At 47.8% G+C, this 22500-nt stretch overlaps 1 protein-coding gene across 1 annotated transcript in view; it reads left to right on the top strand.

The window, feature by feature from the left end:
* The window catches only part of LOC110153127 (lactase/phlorizin hydrolase-like), a 21794-nt gene extending 11647 nt beyond the window's left edge, over nt 1-10147 (top strand). The window contains exons 6-20 of the mRNA XM_055150559.1: nt 1-20; nt 170-375; nt 621-722; nt 1017-1184; nt 1354-1837; nt 2535-4088; nt 4296-4564; nt 4859-5149; nt 5376-5574; nt 6313-6512; nt 6659-6765; nt 7347-7481; nt 8315-8538; nt 9494-9721; nt 9966-10147. The exon at nt 1-20 is cut by the window's left edge and continues 255 nt beyond it. Of these exons, the coding sequence (XP_055006534.1) occupies nt 1-20; nt 170-375; nt 621-722; nt 1017-1184; nt 1354-1837; nt 2535-4088; nt 4296-4564; nt 4859-5149; nt 5376-5574; nt 6313-6512; nt 6659-6765; nt 7347-7481; nt 8315-8538; nt 9494-9721; nt 9966-10147 (4369 nt within the window). The remainder of the gene's footprint in view (nt 21-169; nt 376-620; nt 723-1016; nt 1185-1353; nt 1838-2534; nt 4089-4295; nt 4565-4858; nt 5150-5375; nt 5575-6312; nt 6513-6658; nt 6766-7346; nt 7482-8314; nt 8539-9493; nt 9722-9965) is intronic.
* The last annotated feature ends 12353 nt before the right edge of the window (nt 10148-22500 follow it).

Genomic DNA, 22500 nt, shown 5'->3' with positions numbered 1-22500 from the left:
GATCTTCCCCACAGGGACAGGTGAGGCCCTGACAGGTGACACCTGACAGGGGAGACTCTCTGTTCTCCGTCAGGTTCTCCTCACTCTCTGTTCTCTCAGTTCTATGTGCTCTGTTCCGTGTGTGAGGTTCTGCTCACTCTGTTCCGTGTGTTCCGTGTCCGTGTGTCAGGTTCTGCGAGCGAGGACGGGGCTCTGTATTACGACTCGCTCATAGACGCTCTGTTGGCGTCTGGGATCCGGCCTCTGGTTTCTCTGTTTCACTGGGATCTTCCTCAGACGCTGCAGGAATCTGGAGGCTGGACCGACCCGTCCATAGTCCAGGCCTTCAGGGACTACGCCGACTTCTGCTTCTCCCGATACGGAGACCGAGTCCAGGTGAGACGCACCTGACACCGACACACACACCACACGCACAATTCACTCTCACAGAGTCAAGTCAACATTTCCTCAGAGTTTCTCTGAGTCACTCTGTTCTAGAGTTAATTTAACATTTGTGTCAAAGTTCATGAAGTAAAACTGGACCAAAGTTCCTGTTTAACCCAAATCCAGAGTTAAATGAAGGTTTAGAGAGTAAACAGATAACACTTTGTAGAGTTGACCTGTGACCTCTCCGTGTGCAGGACTGGATCACCTTCAGCAGCCCCTGGACAGTGAGTCACGCCGGGTACGGCACCGGGGAGCACCCCCCATGGCGCCGAGACTACCAACGCAGCGCCTTCCAGGTACAAACAGCCCCAGTGCCAAGCGACGCTTGTGTGGCATAAATTGATTAGAGAAAAATAAGTCAGACTGGACCAGACTGGACTGGACTGGACTGGACTGTCTCAGAGTCCTGAGGCTCAGGTCTCTGGTGTCGTGGTGTAAATCCACTTCTCCTGCGTTGGATCTGGAGCCTCAGACTTTTGTTCAGTCTGGTTTAGCACAGCTCAGTCTGAGTCTGTCCTTTAGATCGGCTGAGCTCAGGTCCGTTCAGACTCTAAACCTTAATCCTTGTTTTTGTTTTGTTTGTTTCTCAGGCGACGCACAACCTGCTGAAGGCGCACGCCGAGGCCTGGCACCTGTACGACCAGCGTTACCGCGCCACGCAGAGAGGAGAGGTGGGCATCGCTCTCAACTCCGACTGGGCACAGGCCCTGGACCCAAACAACCCAGAAGACCAGGACGCCGCCCAGAGGTACCTGCAGGTAAAGCCACACCCAGGAACATCGCACACAGACGCCGCGGGAGAGAAAAACACAATGCGGAACATTACGCGCTCGCGGTGTAGGTCGTCCTGAGGATCCTGCGCGGTGTGACTCCGGTGTGTGACTCCGGTGTGACTCCTCGTTTCCACGGTGACTGTCTGTTTTTCAGATGATGCTGGGCTGGTTCGCTCACCCCATCTTCGTGGACGGCGACTACCCTCCGGAGCTCAAGTCCCAGGTGGAGCTGAAAGCCAAAGAATGTCCCGGAAACCCTCCGGCCGTTTTACCGCAGTTCAGCGCCGAGGAGAAGCTCCGCCTCAAAGGAACCGCCGACTTCTTCGGTTTGACGCATTACACGTCGCGCCTGGTCAGCCACAAGAGGGCGCCCTGCGGCGGCTCCGGCCCCGAGGCGCTCATGGACTACCAGACGCACGTAGACCCGACGTGGACGCCCACCGCCTCCGACTGGATCTACCTGAACCCGGGAGGACTCCGGAGTCTGCTCAAGGACATTTCAGAGAAGTATCTGAGAGAGAGGAGCGTGCCGCTGTACCTGACCGGAGTGGGGATGCCAACAGGGGGCGACGCCGAGCTGCTGCAGGACACCACCAGAGCTGAGTTCATCCGCCGCTGTGTGGACGAGGCGCTGAAAGGTCAGAGGTCACCTCCACTCACTAAATAATGATGCTCCACTCAGAGAGAACTTTCTAAAACTCATTCTGTTCTTTAAACTTTCACCTGCACGATTCCAGGAAACAGTGTCTTGTGTCTGTCCCTCGTGTGTCTCATGTGTCTCATGTGTCTCATGTGTCTCATGTGTCTCATGTGTCTCATGTCTCATGTGTCTCATGTGTCTCATGTGTCTCATGTGTCTCATGTGTCTCATGTGTCTCATGTCTCATGTGTCTCATGTCTCATGTGTCTCATGTCTCATGTCTCATGTGTCTCATGTCTCATGTGTCTCATGTGTCTCATGTGTCTCATGTGTCTCATGTGTCTCATGTGTCTCATGTCTCATGTGTCTCATGTCTCATGTGTCTCATGTGTCTCATGTCTCATGTGTCTCATGTGTCTCATGTGTCTCATGTGTCTCATGTGTCTCATGTGTCTCGTGTCTCATGTGTCTCATGTCTCATGTGTCTCATGTGTCTCATGTGTCTCATGTGTCTCATGTGTCTCATGTGTCTCATGTGTCTCATGTCTCATGTGTCTCATGTGTCTCATGTCTCATGTGTCTCATGTGTCTCATGTGTCTCATGTCTCATGTCTCGTGTGTCTCATGTGTCTCATGTGTCTCGTCTCATGTCTCATGTGTCTCATGTGTCTCATGTCTCGTGTCTCTGGTTACAGCCATAGTCCTGGACAAAGTGGACCTGCGGCGCTTCACGGTCGAGTCTCTGTTGGACGGGTTTGAAGGAGCTCACGGCTACAGTCAGCGCTTTGGTCTTCACTACGTGGACTTTACGTCTCCGGACCGTCCCAGAACGCCCAAAACGTCCGCCTACGTCTACTCGCAGATCATCGAACAGAACAGAGCCGGCGACGGCCTCAAGGCGGCGCGCTCCCCTCCGCCCGTCTCCTTCACGCCGGGACTGAAGAACCTGCCCGCCTCACAGGTGCCCTCCCAGGCGTCAGTGGTGTGGGAGAAGTTCTCTCACTGGACAGAGTACCATAACAGACTGTATCATTTCGGAACATTCCCCAGCAACTTTCTGTGGGGAGTCATGTCCTCGGCCTATCAGGTCGAAGGAGCCTGGAACACTGAAGGAAAAGGCCCCAGTATCTGGGACAATTTTACTCACACACCAGGCCACGGTATCCCAGAGGACGGTAATGGAGATGTGACGTGCGACAGCTACAACAAACTGAACGAAGACATAAACCTGATTAAAGCTTTAGGAGTCAAGTCCTATCGATTTTCCATCTCCTGGTCCAGGATCTTTCCCGATGGCATGACTACAACGCCCAACGCTCCAGGTGTGGCCTATTACAATAGCCTGATTAACAGTCTGGTGGGTCTGGGCGTGGCTCCGGTGGTGACTCTGTACCACTGGGACCTGCCTCAGGCGCTGCAGAACATCGGCGGCTGGGAGAACAACCAAATCATCCAATATTTCAACGCTTATGCCGACTTCTGCTTCAAGACGTTTGGAGACAGAGTGAAGTTTTGGATCACTTTTAACGACCCGTTCTCAATCGCGTGGAAAGGCTACGGCAGCGGAGAGTTGCCCCCAAAACTCACTACGAACCCTGGAATGGCTCCGTATACAGCGGCACACAATCTGATCCTCGCTCACGCCACAGTTTACAAGACGTACGCCACATATCGTCCGACGCAGAAAGGCCTGGTCAGTATCGCTCTGCACGCAGACTGGTATGAGCCGCTGGACGTGAACACGCCCCGAGAGCTGGAGGCCGCAGACAGGGCCATGCAGTTCAGGCTCGGATGGTTCGCTCACCCCATCTTTAAGAACGGAGATTATCCTGAAGCCATGAAGTTTCACGTAGGAAACAAAAGCGAGATCCAGGGACTGGCACAATCTCGACTGCCGACTTTCACCCCGGAGCAGATGAACTTAGTCAAAGGAGCGGCCGACGTGTTCTGTATTAATCACCAAACCACCAAAAAAGCCAAATACGCAATCCTGCCGCACGATCCACCGTCGTACGGAAACGACTGGGACGTCGTAGAGGAGGAGATGTGGCAGTTCCCTGTCGTGGTGTCAAACGGCCCCCGTATGGTGCCCTGGGGCCTGAGGCGGGTCCTGAATTGGGTGAAGGAAGAGTACGGAAACCCCGAGGTGTACGTGACCGAAAACTCCATGCTCACCGTTAGAGAAATGGCCACAGACGACTTCGACCGCGTGTTCTTCCTCAAGACCTACATCGACGAGACGCTCAAAGGTACGGCTCACCCGTCCCACTGAACACTGACAACAACAACAAAAAAAACACTTTGAAACTTCTCCTGTAATTGACCCAGATAAATGTAGGACAAAAATTTGATATGTTTTTCATATAAAAATAAGGAATTTGATGTGTTAAAGGCTCAGAGCGTCTGTGACTCGAGTGTTACTTTAGTTTGTTATAATAAGTGTGTTTCTGGTGCAGCTCAGGCCGTGGACGGTGTACGTGTGAGTGGGTATGTGGGGGTTCCTCTCATGGACTCCTTCGAGTGGATGAGGGGTTTCATCATGGGCAGCGGTCTGTACCAGGTGGACTTCACAAACCCGGTTCGACCCCGGACGCAGAAGTACGCAGCCAACTACTACATGGACATCGTCAAGAACAACGGGTTCCCCGCAGGTCCCGATGACACTCCCTTGTACAACACCTTCAGAGACGACATGCAGTGGAGCTCAGCCACCGCCTCGTTCCAGGTACACAACTCCATGTTCACGTTTACGCCGCATTTACACCTAAAGCAAACCTAAACCTTCACATTAGTTTGACTTGTGGACCTTTGGTGATTTGTAATAATCATGGACGATGCCTGAGTTTTAATCCCGTCCAAATGCTCCACGTCTGTCATTTGTAAAATAAAAATTCCACCGTAAATGGCCGACAATATTTCACCAAACACATGTGATAAAACTCGTCCTCCTCTCTCTTCTTCTTTACGCCACTCTTTACTCTCTTCTCTTTTCGCTCTTCTCTCCTTCTCCTCCTCTCAGATCGAGGGCGGTTGGCGTGACGACGGTAAAGGTCTGAACATCTGGGATAAGTTTTCTCACACTCCAGACAAAGTGAAGAACGGCGACACGGGTGACGTGGCCTGCGACAGTTACCACCGCACGGCCGAGGACGTGAGCATGCTCCAGCACATCGGCGTCAAGTACTACCGCTTCTCCATCTCCTGGTCCAGAGTCCTGCCCGACGGCACAACGGCACACATCAACGAGCCCGGCGTGCAGTACTACGTGACACTGGTGGACACTCTGCTCCAGGCCGGAATCCAACCACAGGCCAGTACCAGACCGGGACCAGACCAGGACTAGACCGGGACCAGACCGGGACTAGACTGGGACTAGACCAGGATTGAACTAGGACTAAACCAAAGACTAAACTGGGACTGAACCGGGACTGACCCAGGACTAGACAGGGACTAAACTAAAGACTAAACCAGGACTAAACTAAAGGACTAAACCAGGTCTAAACCAAAGACTAAACTTGCTGGTTCTGGTTCTGCAGATCACGCTGTACCACTGGGACCTCCCTCAGGCGCTCGAGGACATCGGCGGGTGGCAGAACGTCTCCATGGTAAAATATTTCACAGATTACGCCGACCTGATGTTCACCCGCCTCGGGCCCAAAGTCAAACGCTGGATCACCTTCAACGAGCCGTACATCGTCGCCAACCTGGGCTATGGCTACGGAGTCTTCGCCCCCGGTGAGAACCACTTTACCAGAAACTCTTTAAAGACGTGGAGTAAGAAAGTGACGTGTGACGTCACTCGTACAGTTCAAATCTGACCACGAGCAAGTTTAGAGACTCATTCACAGAGACATTCAGGTCACTACACTCAGGTCATGTGCAGGGTGACCAGATGTCCCTGTGTCCCCGGGACAGTCCCAGACCTGAGTCTGTGTCCCCCGTCCCACAGATTTATACTAAACCACTGATTTGTCCCAGTTTATACAAGAAATGTGTCTCTATTTTGGACCAATCTCATTTAAACCAGGACTAAACTAAAACTAAACCAGGACTACATCAGGTCTAAACCAGGACTATCACAAATTTAATTTGTGACAGTAAAGAGGAGCATAATTGTCATTTGTTTGGCCAAAATAAAGAAATCTGTGTTTGCGAACGACCATAAAGTAAAAAAACACAGCGACAGAAGTTCCTCAGATTATGACACGAGAAGCTCAATGTTCCAGCTCTTTTCACAGTTTTATTCACACCAAAGATCCCAAACCAGGTGTGTCCATGTTTAGACTTTTGAAAATCTGGTCACTTTATCCCAGTGACGGCATAATTTTGAGAGCACAATATTTTTTGTGACCTAAATATCTCCTCATGTGAGGAGGAATAGTGTGGACAGAACCTTCACTGAGCCTCTTCAACTGTCCGTGCTGAGACTGGGACCAGTTCTGAATGGATCCTAACCGGTTTTGTTCCTCGTAGGGGTCAACAACGCCCCAGGAGAAATCCCGTACGTCGTGGCTCATCACCTGATCAAAGCCCACGCCGAGGCCTGGCACCTGTACAACGACAAGTACCGAGCGTCTCAGGGAGGAGAGATCTCCATCACGCTGAACGCCGACTGGGCCGAACCTCGCAACCCGCACAAGCAGGACATCACTGCCACCTACAAATATGTAGAGGTACTGCACAAACACCACGTCACAGACTCTCCTGCCCGCTCCACAGACCCGCTCTCCTAACCCCAACCTTAAACCTAAACCCCAACCTTAAAGCTAAACCCTAAACCCTCACGAATCTTCTCTCTCACTCTTGTTCTCGTCTGCAGTTCTTCCTGGGCTGGTTCGCTCATCCCATTTACATCGGAGACTACAGTCAGATCATGAAGGACACCATCAGGAACAGAAGCCTGGCACAAGGCTACACCAAGTCCAGGTGAGGAAGACCGGCGCAAGTCTTGGTTTAGTCCTGGTTTAGTCCTCGTTCAGACTCAGTGTTCTGTTTATAAAATGAACATTACCGTATTATCTGGAGTATAAGTCGCTCCAGCCAAAGAATATGTAATGAAGAAGAAAAAAAGAGAACACTGTGTCGCTGTCGTCAGACTCACTTCTAGTTAGAATTACTGGGGCCTTTCTGAATCCCGACAGGATGGTTTCTCTGTCACTGAAGTCACTTCTAGTAAATGTTCAATAGTCGAGTGGTGCAGAAGTAACGGTGCGATCGACAGACATGATCCAGACAGAACAGAGGCTCTTTCTGCAGGAGACATGCGCAGTAGAGTGAAGTGACAGTGGTGCAGGAGGAACAGGAGCAGCAGATCCTCACACACAAGACTAGAACCTCTCCACACTTCACCAAAAACATCTGAATATAGAATCACACCGAGAATAAGTCACAGAAACACACAAACCATGAACAAAAGTCACACTTAAAATCTGAAAAACACAGTAATCTGTTCAGATGTTGTGTTTGTTTCACGTGTTTCTCATGTTCTTTCTCTTGTTCCATGTCAGACTGCCGGAGTTCACCCCAGAGGAGATCCAGAGGATTAAAGGCACTCACGATTACTTTGGTCTGAACCACTACACCACCAAACTCATCTTCCCCATCAACTACGCCCAGGAAGATCCAACCTACGACGCCGACAGGTCAGAACCCTCACGCCGACCGCACTGCAGCTCAGTCCAGTTCAGTCCAGCTCAGTCCAGCTCAGTCCAGTTCAGTCCAGCTCAGTCCAGCTCAGTCCAGTTCAGTCCAGCTCAGTCCAGCTCAGTCCAGTTCAGTCCAGCTCAGTCCAGCTCAGTCCAGTTCTGTTCAGTTCAGTCCAGTTCAGTTCAGTCAGGCCAGTTCAGTCCAGCTCAGTCCAGCTCAGTCCAGTTCTGTTCAGTTCAGTCCACACTAACACACACAGACGTAGCCTCATAAACAGAGACGTGTGACGAAGTTTTCTCCTCATTTGTAAAGAGTTTAACACGACACATCCACCTGCAGCTCCAGCAACACGTGGAGACTTAAAACTGACTCTGACAGAATCATTTTTAACTTTTCCTCAGGGCACTTCCCATAAAATGTAGTTGTTTTTACCTGAAAGTGTTCTTGTGTAAACAGGCCCTGAGTTCCAGAGGAGTTTCAGTGTAGTTAGCTCCTCCTTCAGGCAGATTTAAGAAAGTTTAAAGCTTAGATGAGCTGAGAAACGTTTTCAACCTAAATAAACGTTTGTCCAGTTGACAAAATCCATTTCTCCTTTGTCAGTTTTTAAAAGGAAAAAAGAAAGAACAGAGAGAGTTTCTCTCGCCAACACAGCCAAAGGAAGTCGTCATCCGCGGGTTTCCAAACGTGTGTGGGCGGGGCTTACATCGAGTGTGGGTGGGGCTTAGAGTGTGTGGGCGGGGCTTACAGCGAGTGTGGGTGGGGCTTAGAGTGTGTGGGCGGGGCTTGCTGCGTGTGTGGGCGGGGCTTACGGCGTGTGTTGGTCTTCCAGGGGCGTGGGAGCCGTAGATGACTGGAGCTGGCTGGAGTCTGGCTCCTCGTGGCTCAAAGTGACTCCGTTCGGGATCAGGAGGCTCCTGAAGCACATCAAAGACACGTACGGAAACCCCCAGATCCTCATCACCGAGAACGGAGTGAGCGAGAAAGGAACCGTGGACCTCAACGACCTGGTGCGCCAGTACTACTACAACAACTACATCAACCAAGTACTCAAAGGTACTACTACTACTACTACTACTACTAACAACTACATCAACCAAGTACTCAAAGGTACTACTACTACTACTACTACTACTACAACTACATCAACCAAGTACTCAAAGGTACTACTACTACTACTACTACTACAACAACTACATCAACCAAGTACTCAAAGGTACTACTACTACTACTACTACTACAACAACTACATCAACCAAGTACTCAAAGGTACTACTACTACTACTACTACTACAACAACTACATCAACCAAGTACTCAAAGGTACTACTACTACTACTACTACTACAACAACTACATCAACCAAGTACTCAAAGGTACTACTACTACTACTACTACTACTACTACTACTACTACTACTACACTACAACAACTACATCAACCAAGTACTCAAAGGTACTACTACTACTACTACTACTACTACTACAACAACTACATCAACCAAGTACTCAAAGGTACTACTACTACTACTACTACTACTACTACTACTACTACTACTACTACATCAACCAAGTACTCAAAGGTACTACTACTACTACTACTACTACTACTACATCAACCAAGTACTCAAAGGTACTACTACTACTACTACTACTACTACTACTACTACTACCAGAGGTGGGACATGCAGGTCGTGACTTGGACTCGAGTCAGACTTGAGTCACTATTTTTAGGACTCTTGAGACTTGACTTGATAAACTGGACTAAGACTTGGGACTTGACTCGGACTTGAGGCCTGTGACTTGAGAATCACTTTTAAATCTGGATTCTTTCTGTTCTGATCTTGTCAAAACATTTAAAAATAAAAATGTACATTTCTAAAACATTTCTAAATACTCATATGTAAATATTCTCTGACTTTTTAAGAACAGTTTAGTTTAAAATTCATAAAAATATAAAAAATCTAAACTATTCTACGTTGTCGTTGTCGTTGTGTGGTCGTCTCGGTGCAGCTCGTGTTCTGGACGGCGCCGACGTCCGGGGCTACACCGCCTGGTCGCTCATGGATAACTTCGAGTGGGCGGAGGGATACGGCGAGCGCTTCGGTCTGTTCTTCGTGAACCGGTCTGACGCCGGACTCCCCCGGACCCCCAAAGTCTCGGTCCAGACCTACTCCACCATCATCAGGTGCAACGGCTTCGTCGACCCCAACTCAGGCCACCCCTGTCTGCAGGCCCCAGGTAAGACCTGGTTCAGACCTGGTTTAGACCTGGTTTAGACCTGGTTTAGTTCTGCTTTAGTCTTGGTTTAGTCCTGGTTCAGACCTGGTTTAGACCTGGTTTAGACCTGGTTTAGTTCTGCTTTAGTCTTGGTTTAGTCCTGGTTCAGACCTGGTTTAGACCTGGTTTAGTCCTGGTTTAGACCTGGTTTAGACCTGGTTTAGACCTGGTTTAGACTCAGACTGACCTTCCTTTGTGTCTACAGTGTTGACCACGACCGCTCAGCCCGTCACGTTCGCGCCGCTGAACATCCTGGGCATGAAACTGAGTCCCGCCGAGGCCGAGACCGGGTTCAACACCACCTTCGCCCTCATGATCATCTCGTTCGCCGCTGCTCTGGGCGGCGCCGTGGGCATCTTCATGATGCGACGCAAACACAAGGACTAAGAGACGCAGAGAGACCTGCTCAAGACCTGGTTTAGACCTGCTTTAGTCCTGGTTTAGTTCTGCTTTAGTCTTGGTTTAGTCCTGGTTTAGACCTAGTTTAGTCCTGGTTTAGACTTGGTTTAGACCTAGTTTAGACCTAGTTTAGTCCTGGTTTAGACTTGGTTTAGACCTAGTTTAGACCTAGTTTAGTCCTGGTTTAGTCCTGGTTTAGTCCTGGTTTAGTCCTAGTTTTAGTCTTGGTTTAGTCTTGGTTTTAGACCTGGTTTAGTCCTGGTTTAGACCTGGTTTAGTCCTGGTTTAGTCCTGGTTTAGTCCTGGTTTAGTCTCTGCGCACAAACAGAATGTGAATACATTTTTTTTTCAAATCCTCCTGAGCCGTGTTTTGCCGAGCGTCGTCGTCGTCGTGGGTTTGTGAGGAGTTTGTACAGAACGTTCTCGTCGTTCTCGTCGGGCTCGTCGTTCTCGTCGTTCTCGTCGGGCTCGTCGTTCTCGTCGGGCTCGTCGTTCTTCTGTCGTGTAAATAAACGTGATGTTTTCTCTGAATCATTATTACGGAACCTTCTGGAAATCGCTGAACTGCTGCCATGTTTAATGTATTTATGTTAAAGTATGATTCATGCAAACTGTATTTTGCTTTATTAAAAGTCTGTTTTATCTCATCAGTGTATTTGAATTTGAATTTATTTGTTTGGAGACGTGTCACCATCTGGTTTTCAAGGAGGTCCTCATAAATACAACAACAAAAGACAGATACAGACGGACAGACAGAAGGAGACAGAAACTCAAATAAACATCAAAACAACAAAATCAACACAACCACAAACACACAACCACAAACACACACACACACACACACACACACACACACACACACACACACACACACACACACACACACACACACACACACACACACACACACACACACACACACACACACACACACACACACACACACACACACACACACACACACACACACACACACACACACACACAGTCACAATCACTCACGCTTGACTGTTTCACACATAATAAAACAAATTTGAAATAAAAAATAAAATAATAATAATAATAATAATAAACAGAGTTCAAAGATAATCACAGGATACAACAAGATAAACAACAAAATTCAACAAAATAATTAAAATAATCAAAAACAATCACATGGTTTATGTAAATGTTGAACCAGAGCATTTTTAAATAAAGGGACAGAAGTTAAAGCACGAATTGATGAGGGAAGATTGTTCCAATCAGAAGCAGCTTTATATTTAAATGAATATTTTCCAATTTGTTTTTTGACTCTTGGGACGACAAAAAATATCTGATCTGCAAGACGTAAACTATAAGAGGATCTGAATGGAATTAAATACTGTTTAAGATCTTCAGGAAAACTGAGATTAATACATTTAAAAATAAATAATAACCAGGTGTGACTCTGGTCTTAATCCGACACTGATCCTCTCAGAGCCAAACATATTTAAATCAGAATAAAACTGTAAAAATGTTATAAATAATGAGTTAAACTGAACACCAGACGAGGAAGCATCAGATACTTTGGAATATTTAAGTATTTGGAATATTACGGTTCCTCTTTGTCCACTTCTCGTGAACAGTGTTGGGAAGTTTACTTTTAAAATGTAATCCCCTACAGATTACAGATTACACACCCCAAAATGTAGTTTGTAACAGAATCCATTAAATTACTTTAAGTGAGTAATGTAATCTGATTACTTTGGATTACTTGATTTGCTGTAGAGAAACAAAGAGGAGGAAATCGTCTCATAAGATGTTTTATGTGATAAAAGAAAATAAAAAGATGTTAAATCCTGTTTTAGACCTGGTTTAGACCTGGTTTAGACCTGGTTTAGACCTGGTTTAGACCTGGTTTAGACCTGGTTTAGACCTGGTTTAGTCCTGGTTTAGACCTGGTTTAGACCTGGTTTAGTTTCCGGCAATGAGAATGAAAACAGTAAAATTCCTCTGTGTAATCCATTTATTTCAACAAAGTAACTGTAATCCAATTACCACTCACTTAAACAGTAACTGTAACTGAATACAGTTACTCATCATTTGTACTCTGATTACTCCAGTACATGTAATCTGTTACTCCACAACACTGCTCATCAGACACACAAATATCTTATATTCCTCTGTTTATTTTCAGTCTGAGTTTGTCATTATAAACATTTCCTGTTATCGGACATTTTCAGTTATTTAAATAAAACTCCCCTCCTTGAACCGTCACCTTATCGTGGTGGAGGGTTTGATGCCCGAATGATCCCGGGAGCTCTGTTGTCGGGGGCTTCATGCCCCTGGTCACCCAAGGCAAACAGGTCCGGGGGGACGGACCAGACGAAGAACGGTTCAGAAGCCCCATATGATGAGCAACACAGAGGCCAGTTACGTCGCCCGGATTGGCGTCACCGGGGCCTCACCCTGGAGCCAGGCCTGGGGTGGGTGCTCGCCAGCGAGCGCCTGGTGGCCGGGCCTTCCCCCACGGGGCTCGGCCCGAAGGAGCGACGTGGGGCCGTCCTCACGTGGGCCCACCACCCACTGGAGGATCCATATGGGGCCGGTGCAGAGAGATCTGGGCGGCAGTCGACGGCGGGGGCCTCGACAACCGGATCTCCAGACATGGAGACTGTGGCTCTGGGGACATGGAATGTCACCTCGCTGGGGGGAAGGAGCCTGAGCTTGTGCAGGAGGTTGAGCGTTACCGACTAGATATAGTCGGCCTCACCTCCACGCACAGTTTGGGCTCTGGAACCAACTCCTTGAGAGGGGCTGGACTCTCCATTTCTCTGGCGTTGGCCGCGGGGAGCGGCGGCGGGCTGGTGTGGGGGGGTGGGGCTCATTGCCCCACAGCTCAGCCGCTGTGTGTTGGAGTTCACCCCGGTGAACGAGAGGGTCGCGTCCCTGCGCCTTCGGGTCGGGGACAGGTCTCTCTCACTGTGGTGTCGGCCTACGGGCCGAACAGCAGTGCAGAGTACTCGAGTACCCGCCCCTTCTTGGAGTCCCTGGGAGGGGTACTAGACAGTGCACCGACCGGGGACTCCGTTGTTCTCCTGGGGGACTTCAACGCCCACGTGGGCAACGACAGTGACACTTGGAGAGGGGTGATTGGGAGGAACGGCCTCCCTGATCTGAACCCGAGCGGTGTTTTGTTATTGGACTTCTGTGCTAGTCACAGTTTGTCCATAACGAACACCATGTTCGAGCACAAGGTCCATAAGTGCACGTGGCACCAGGACACCCTAGGCCGGAGGTCGATGATCGACTTTGTAGTCGTGTCATCTGATCTCCGGCCGTGTGTCTTGGACACTCGGGTGAAGAGAGGGGCTGAGCTGTCAACTGATCACCACCTGGTGGTGAGTTGGTTCGCTGGTGGAGGAGGAAGCCGGAAAGACCTGGCAGACCCAAGCGTGTGGTGAGGGTCTGTTGGGAACGTCTGGCGGAGCCTCTGTCAGAGGGACTTTCAACTCGCACCTCCGGGAGGACTTCTCCCAGATTCCGGGGGAGGCTGGAGATATGGAGTCCGAGTGGGCTTCATTCTCGGCCTCTATTGTCGATGCAGCTGCTCGGAGCTGTGGGCGTAAGGTCTGTGGTGCCTGTCGCAGCAAATCCCCGAACCCGGCGGTGGACACCGGAAGTAAGGGATGCTGTCAAGCTGAAGAAGGAGTCCTATCGGGCCTTGTTGGCTCGGGGGACTCCTGAGGCAGCTGATGGTACCGGCGGGTCAAGCGTGCTGCAGCCCGTGTGGTCGCGGAGGCAAAAACTCGGAGCTGGGAGGAGTTCGGGGAGGCCATGGAGAAGGACTATCGGACGACCTCAAAGAGATTGTGTCAAACCGTCCGGCGCCTCAGGAGGGGAAAGCAGTTCTTCACCAACACTGTTTACAGTGCGGGGGGAGAGCTGCTGACCTCGACTGGGGACGTTGTCCGACGGTGGAAGGAAAACTTTGAGGATTTCCTCAATCCCACCGTCACGTCCTCCGAGGAGGAGGAGGCCGAGGCTGGGGACTCGGAGGCGGACTCATCCATCACCCTGGCTGAAGTCACTGAGGTGGTTGGCAAACTCCTTGGTGGCAAGGCTCCGGGGTTGGATGAGATCCGTCCTGAGTATCTTAAGTCTCTGGATGTTGTGGGTCTTGGCTGACACGCCTCTTCAACATCGCGTGGCGGTCGGGGACAGTACCTCTGGACTGGCAAACCGGGGTGGTGGTCCCTCTGTATAAGAAGGGGGACCGGAGGGTGTGTTCCAACTATAGGGGGATCACACTCCTCAGCCTTCCCGGTAAGGTCTATGCCAGGGACTGGAGAGGAGAATCCGGCCGATAGTCGAACCTCGGATCCAGGAGGAGCAGTGTGGTTTTGGTCCTGGTCGTGGAACACTGGACCAGCTCTACACTCTCCATCGGTGCTCGAGGGTTTATAGGAGTTTGCCCCAACCAGTCCACATGTGCTTTGTGGATCTGGAGAAGGCATTCGACCGTGTCCCTCGTGGTGTCCTGTGGGGGGTGCTCTGGGAGTATGGGGTCCGGGGCCCTTTGCTAAGGGCTGTCCGGTCCCTGTATGACCGGAGCAGGAGCTGTGTTCATTGCCGGCAGTAAGTCAGACCTGTTCCCGGTGCATGTTGGACTCCGCCAGGGCTGCACCTTTGTCACCGGTTCTGTTCATTGTATTTATGGACAGAATTTCTAGGCGCAGTCAGGGGCTGGAGGGTCCGGTTTGGGGACCACAGGATTTCATCTCTGCTGTTTGCAGATGATGTTGTTCTGTTGGCTTCATCGAACCAGGACCTGCAGCACTGGGGCGGTTTGCAGCCGAGTGTGAAGCAGCTGGGATGAAGATCAGCTCTTCTAAGTCTGAGGCCATGGTTCTCGACTGGAAAAAGGTGGCTTGCCCTCTCCGGGTGGGTGGGGAGTCTTTGCCTCAAGTGGAGGAGTTCAAGTATCTCGGGGTCTTGTTCACGAGTGAGGGAAGGACGGAGCGTGAGATTGACAGGTGGACAGGTGCAGCGTCTGCAGTGATGCGGTCGCTGTATCGGTCGTTGTGGTGAAGAGGAGCTGAGTCGAAAGGTGAAGCTCTCGATTTACCGGTCAGTCTTCGTTCCTCCTCTCACCTCTGGTCATGAGCTCTGGGTAGTGACCGAAAGGACGAGATCGCGGATACAAGCGCTCGAAATGAGTTTCCTCCGCAGGGTGGCTGGGCGTCTCCCTTAGAGACAGAGTGAGGAGCTCAGTCACACGGGAGGAGCTCGGAGTAGAGCCGCTGCTCCTCCACGTGGAGAGGAGCCAGTTGAGGCTCGGGCATCTGTTCTGATGCCTCCTGGACGTGTCCCTCAGGAGGTGTTCATGTCCCACCGGGAGGAGGCCCCGGGGAAGACCCAGGACACACTGGAGGGACTATGTCTCTCGGCTGGCCTGGGAACACCTCGGGGTCCCCCCAGAGGAGCTGGAGGAAGTGTCTGGGGTGAAGGAAGTCTGGGAGTCCCTGCTTAGGCTGCTGCCCCCGAGACCCGACCCCAGATAAACGGACGAAAATGGATGGATGGATAAATAAAACTTTGTTTGTCTCTTTACTTGTGTTGTATTTGAGTCCAGTTTACCTGCGCGACAGAACAATCTGACCACTGTCACGTCATCAAACACAGGGTCTTCAGAGTTCAGGTTTTCAGGAGCTTGAGTGTCTGTGTGAACAGGTGGACAGACTGACACAGACTGAGGGAACAGAGGGACTAAATACACACTATATATATATATATATATATATATACACTATATATATATATATATGTGTGTATATATATATATATATATATATATATATATATATACACATATATATATACACTATATATATATATATATGTGTGTGTATATATATATACATATATATATATACACACACATATATATATATATATATATATATATATATATATATATACACATATATATATACACAGACTGGGCCTGGGCTGATGACAGAATGAGTGACAGCTGTAGGGAAAGGAGGGAGGTGGCAAAAGGACCGGAACAGACTGAGAACTGGAACTGGACTGGGGAAAACAAGTAAACAAAGGCTACGTTCAGTCTGCAGGTTTAACGCTCAATTCCGATTTTTTTGTGAAATCTGATGTTTTTTCGAGGTCGTTCACATTTCCAGTTAAATGTGACTTGTATGTGACTCCAGTGTGAACATTAAACGGTCCAAAAGTGTCCCACATGTGACACTGGAGACACGACGACGTCAACCGCAGCGAGCGTCTCTGTGTTTACACAAGTTGAACAAACATGGACGCAGCATCGAGCACCTGGAGATTTTAAAGTTCCAGTTTCCACCTACTTCAGTGCAGAATAGTGACGTTTGTGTCTTGTTGATGACGTGTAGGTGGATGAATGTGACCTGACTGTTCACACTGAAGTCACATGTTAAAGATCAGATATGGATCAGTTTCAGGAGCACAGATCCAAGTGTCCTGGGTCATGTTTGAACAAATCGGATCTGTGTGGTTAAGACATGAAAAGATCAGATACAGGAACATAGAAGCCAAAAAATCAGATTTGGGAAACTTCAGGTGCATCTGAACACAGCCAAAAAGGCAGAACTGTGACAGTTTTATCTGTCCAAGGTGGAAATCTGTGGAACAGTTTTCCACTAAACCTGAAAGAAAGTCCCACATACAGCTCTTTTAAAACTCAAACCAAAACTTGATTATGGTCAAACCAAACATGTCACACGTGTAACTGCACTGGGATTTTACATGTTTTTCTGGAATGGACTGTGCAATATTTTAGTCTCTGGCCCCTGTGGCCCTTTGGGACGACAGATGGAAATTGGCCTTAGGCGACGCTCCGGTGTGTTTCCATTCATGTTGTCATGTTTGTTCATTAACATGCTCTGTCCCAATCAAATAAATAAATAAATAAATAAATGATCCAGCAGCATCTACACTTCCACAAGTTCACCACAAGAGTGCGTAGTTTCCCCTTTTTTCTCGTCCACTGAAGAGCGTCAGACTGAGTCGAGGAACAGAATCTGTGTGTCGTTTGTTCATTTGTTTTTCAATATAAAACCAAAAATAAGAAAACGAAAAAACAACAGTTTTCTTCATTATTTGTCTCCAAAACCAAAATGAAAAAACAGATAAAGATTCGTTTTTTTCAGTTTTCGATTTTGTGTTTAAATGAAAAATGGAACAAATCGATAACGACCGTTTCCCGTTTACGTGACTTCAGTGACTGTGATGTCGGACTGAACCAGGACTGATCCAGGTCCGGGACCAGACCGGAACCAGAGCGGGACTGAGACTGAGACCAGACCAGGACCAGGCCGGGACTAAACCAGGACAAGACCGAGACTGAGATCAGAACTGAGACTGGACCAGACCGAGACTGAGACCAGGACCAGGACCAGGACCAGGACCAGACCGGAGGCTCGGACCCCGCGGCTGTTCTCCGTTTTTTCAATTTTTCATTTAAACACAAAGTCGAAGCATTTTCTGCTCCGTCAAACGTGTCACAGGTGAATCTGCCGCGTCCTTGTTGTAGCAGTTTTAGTTTGTCGTCAGGTGGGAGGGAGGCAGAAATACGCTGCAATTTGTTTGAAAAGAAAACGCAGAATCAATCTAAAAAACCACTTCAGCGACAAATCCAAGGCCACACATCAGTCTGAGAAGAGAGAAAGATCTGAAAAGTGGATTTTGCATGAGACGGGCCCTTTGAGTCTGCACACGTCTCTGTTATTGTCGACCTTCTCCAAAATAATGAACATCACAGTCGTGTTCTGTTTGACTTTGTCCGACATGATCCTGGACTTTAGGCAGATTAATAAATACAAATAAACGACAGAGACGTTCAGCCTCTTCCCTCTGGACGAAGACTCCGGCTGTACAACTGTCAGCTTTATTCAGCAGCAGTTTGATCTTCCACATTCATTCTGTGTCTGTATTTGTGCAACTGAGGCTGTGTTCAGATGCACCTGAAGTTTCCCAAATCTGTTTTTTTGTCTCTATGTTTCTGTATCTGATCTTTTAATGTCTGAACCACACAGATGTGATGTTTTCACATGTGACCAGGACACTTGGATCTGTGCTCCTGAAACTGATCCATATCTGATCTTTAACATGTGACTTGAGTGTGAACAGTCAGGTCACATTCATCCACCTACACGTCATCAACAAGACACAAACGTCACTATTCTGCACTGAAGTAGAGAAAACTGTTCATGATCCATGTGACTGAAGTGAAGCACATCTCCACTCACCACAAAACACCACCACCAAAAACCTGCTCCTTCTCCTTCTCAATCTCCTCCTTAAAACAAGTCAGTTGTTCATGTTGTGGCTCCAGTACGAGAGGAACTTTAAAATCTCCAGGTGCTCGATGCTGCGTCCATGTTTGTTCAACTTCTGTAAACACATCGTCACATCCTCCAGTGTCACATGTGGGACACTTTTGGGGCATTTAAAGTTCACACTGGAGTCACATACAAGATGCATTTAACTGGAAATGTGAACAACCTCGAAAAAACATCAGATTTCACAAAAAAATCAGAATTGAGCATTAAACCTGCAGACTGAACAGAGACTCACACGATCAGAACGTTGATGACGTCGGCTGCAGAGGATCAGTTTTCTGTGTTCAGGTTCCACAATGTGATGAGGTCCTAATTAGGGCTGGGATCATTAAGAAGTTGCAGATACGATACACACCTCGATACGCAGGCCACGATACGATACACACCTCGATACGCAGGCCACGATACGATACACACCTCGATACGCAGGCCACGATACGATACACACCTCGATACGCAGGCCACGATACGATACACACCTCGATACGCAGGCCACGATACGATACACACCTCGATACGCAGGCCACGATACGATACACACCTCGATACGCAGGCCACGATACGATACACACCTCGATACGCAGGCCACGATACGATACACACCTCGATACGCAGGCCACGATACGATACACACACCTCGATACGCAGGCCACGATACGATACACACCTCGATACGCAGGCCACGATACGATACATACCTCGATACAGTGCACTTTTGATTCGATATGATATATTTCAAATCAATTCGATACGGTTCAATAAAAAATAAAGGCTAAATCGTGGCTGTGATACTAAAAGTCTTTGTTAAATCACTTCTTGTGCAAAGTTCATATGAAACACAAACATTTTAATCATCAAAACAGTAAAAATGTCAAATGTGTCACATAAATGAGTTTCCTTTCACTCCACAAACAACAAAACTGTAGCTGTAACAAAATAATTTAGTAAAACACACCTAAAAATACTCTTGGTGAAATATCGATACAGCAGCCCACGATATCGATACTGAATCATTGCATTAAACGATACGATATATCAATATTCCGATATTTTTGCACACCCCTAGTCCTGATTTCAGATGTGCAGTGCAATGGTCCATACGACTCTCCAAACCTCAGTATTTGTTTAGTATCGGCTCCACAAACTCCTCATATTTCTCATATAAAACTTACACTTAAAGTTTGTATGGAGGATTTTTTTAGTTTCAAATTGTCAGTGATTGATTATAGATGCAGTCGCCTTGTAATTATGAGGACCAAAAAAAAGAGAATAAAAATTCATCAACTCTGGACGTGGTGGGGCTAAACATTTGCCAAGTAGATAACGACACTGCCTCGTTATCTGTGAGCTGACAGGCTGTCAATCAAACTCCCTACGTTTCTAGTGTAACTGACTTGTCTGCGCCGCCGGTACGTGGTTTATGTACGACACAGACGCTGTTTACTCCACCAACGCAACAGTTCTTAGCGGCTTTTTTGATCTATATCTTCCTCGCAGTTCGCACAAAGTTTGTTGCGACGGCGACGAGAATCTACGAGCAGTTCGCCGCAAAACAAAGTCCGTTTTTGAGGTGAAAGAAGAAGACAAGAAGAAAAGCAGCGAAGCCAAACTAAGGTGATTCTTGGAGATTCATTCCAGCGATGGTGCGACTGAAGCAGACGAAGAGTCTAAAGACTGAACCACTGGTCCACAAATTACTCCTGGACAGGAAACTTCTGCTTATTATGAAAACGTACTTCATTTCCAAGAGCGACACAAACGTTTTTCAGGACACGAATGTGACGTCCTGTGTCTGAAAACGTCATTTTCAAGGCAAAGAAAGAGTCCACCTGCTGCTGCGTGTTGTAGCTAGTTTATTCGCACTGAATCTCCCCGCTCCGTTCTTCTCGTCCTGCCTAAACCAACACTGTAGTTAGTTGTTTACAAGTCATGTGCAGCGGCTGTAAACAAACCTGTTTGTGGCGTAAGGAGGAGGAGGGAGGAGGTGTTTCTACGTAGGAGCTGTCGGGAGGGGAGGTGGTTTCACGCAGGAGCAACATTTTAGTCGCTGGATTCTCCTTCCTCGGAAAATCCTCTATACAACCTTTAAACAATCCTGATCTTCAGAGTCAGAATCCTCAGGTGGAGCGTCGGTCGTGTCCCTGTCGGTCGTGTCCCGTCGGTCGTGTCCCCGTCGGTCGTGTCCCCGTCGGTCGTGTCCCCGTCGGTCGTGTCCGTCGTCGTGTCGGTCCCTGTCGTCTGTAGACGTGTGACCTGGTTTATGGTTCATATTTCTATCCATATGAAACTAAAACTGACGTCAAGTTCAGCGTCGTCTCTGTCAGAAATAAACTGAAGTCACATGATTTTTTTCACAACGGCCTCAGAAAATGGAGCCGTTATTCAACCCCCCAAGACGTGAGTGTTTCAGGTGAAAGGATTTTCAACCAGAGTCGGATTAACAGGACGAGTTTGTGGAGCTGATCCCAAACAAATCCTGGTTCAACATTTGTGGATTTCTCATGATTTTTCCACCAAACCTCCTGTAAAACTGCTCAAATGGCAACAACAAAAGAGACGACAAAACAAACAAAAACAGGTTTTCTGAATCTTTATTGGATCTAAACACATTGACACTTGTACAGAATCACAGAGACACAGACGTTTGGTGCATGAACAGAAACATTTGAAGCTGATTCTTCTGGTTAAACCAAAAAGTCACTGGGAATGTGGTTTGTTATTTTCAGAATGAGCAGTTTGGACAAAAACACAAACCTTATTTACCTGGTCAAGTCTAAACGTGCACGTGGTCCAGTCCGAGCTCCAGGCGTCTGAAGACTTTAGATTAGAATCCTGCATTTGGTTCCATTTAGATCAGGAGTGTCAAACATACGGCCCGGGGGCCAGATCTGGCCCTCCCAGACCTTTAATCTGGCCCTCGGCTGATTTTCTACTAAAATGTTTTAATGATATTTTCTATTAAAATGGTGTTAATTTTGTGTGGTGTTTATCACAGCAGCGTCTCCAGCGTCTCTGTACGTGGCCCCTCCCACCAGAGCAGCACAAATGAAGACTTGTCTCTTTCCAAACGCTCTTAAAGGACGATCGTTTTGACTGTTGACCGTGACACCCTCATCAGAAAAATGTCCAACATGAGAAAAGTGGAGCCGAGTGCAGGATTTTACAACAAAAATGGACTTATTCCTGTTTACAGACAAGTTCATGTTCAAACTTTGTGTTGAAATTGTATTTTCTTAACCCTCTCCAGGCAGACGTTGCAGATTTGCAACAGCTAAATTCCAAGTACCTATTTGCTCCACATCCAGATTTTATGAGCTTTTTTTACTCAGGAGCCTTTTTTCACATCCAGGCTGATAAACGTGGATGATGCAGACTGTGTAAGAACGACTCCACACAAACGGCCAGAAGTGCAAAATACTTTTTTTGTTTACAAAGGATAAAAAAGTCAGGGTTGTATATTACTACACCATATGATAATTTTCCCCAAATATCAGATTTTTCCTGATACTAAAAATTAATTTGAGCCTGAGAGGGTTAAAGTTTCATGTTGTTCATAATATTATAATATTTTGTAAAAGAAACAGTTCATCAATTAAAAAGATTTGTGTAATAGATTTGTGTTTCTCTGCACAAATATTTGAACTTATTGTTATTTTTGGGGTTTATATGACATGAGTTTTCTGATCCGGACACGACGCCCGGAACAAAATGAGTTTAACTCTCCTGGTCTAGAAGTTGCTCAAGAGTTTTGAAAAAGTCCCTGTGGCCTAAACTAGAACAGAACCAAATAAATGTGGCCTGTTCCAATAGTTTTGTCATTTTCTTCTGCAAACACAAACTGAAACTTGTATAAAAGTTTGTTGTAAAGTTTATCTCGTCTGTGTGTTTGTTTTCGTCTCTAAAGCTGCTCCTGAGGGTGAGACTCCTGCAGCAGATCCTGTTTCTGAGCTTCAGTCTTTGTTCTTCAGCTCGTTTGACAAACATCAGAGA

Source organism: Boleophthalmus pectinirostris, unplaced genomic scaffold (assembly GCF_026225935.1).
Source record: "Boleophthalmus pectinirostris isolate CB_2022bp ecotype Guang Dong unplaced genomic scaffold, ASM2622593v1 HiC_scaffold_1, whole genome shotgun sequence".
In the NCBI taxonomy this organism is placed as follows: Eukaryota; Metazoa; Chordata; class Actinopteri; order Gobiiformes; family Gobiidae; genus Boleophthalmus; species Boleophthalmus pectinirostris.
This window is presented reverse-complemented; position numbering and strand designations above follow the sequence as displayed.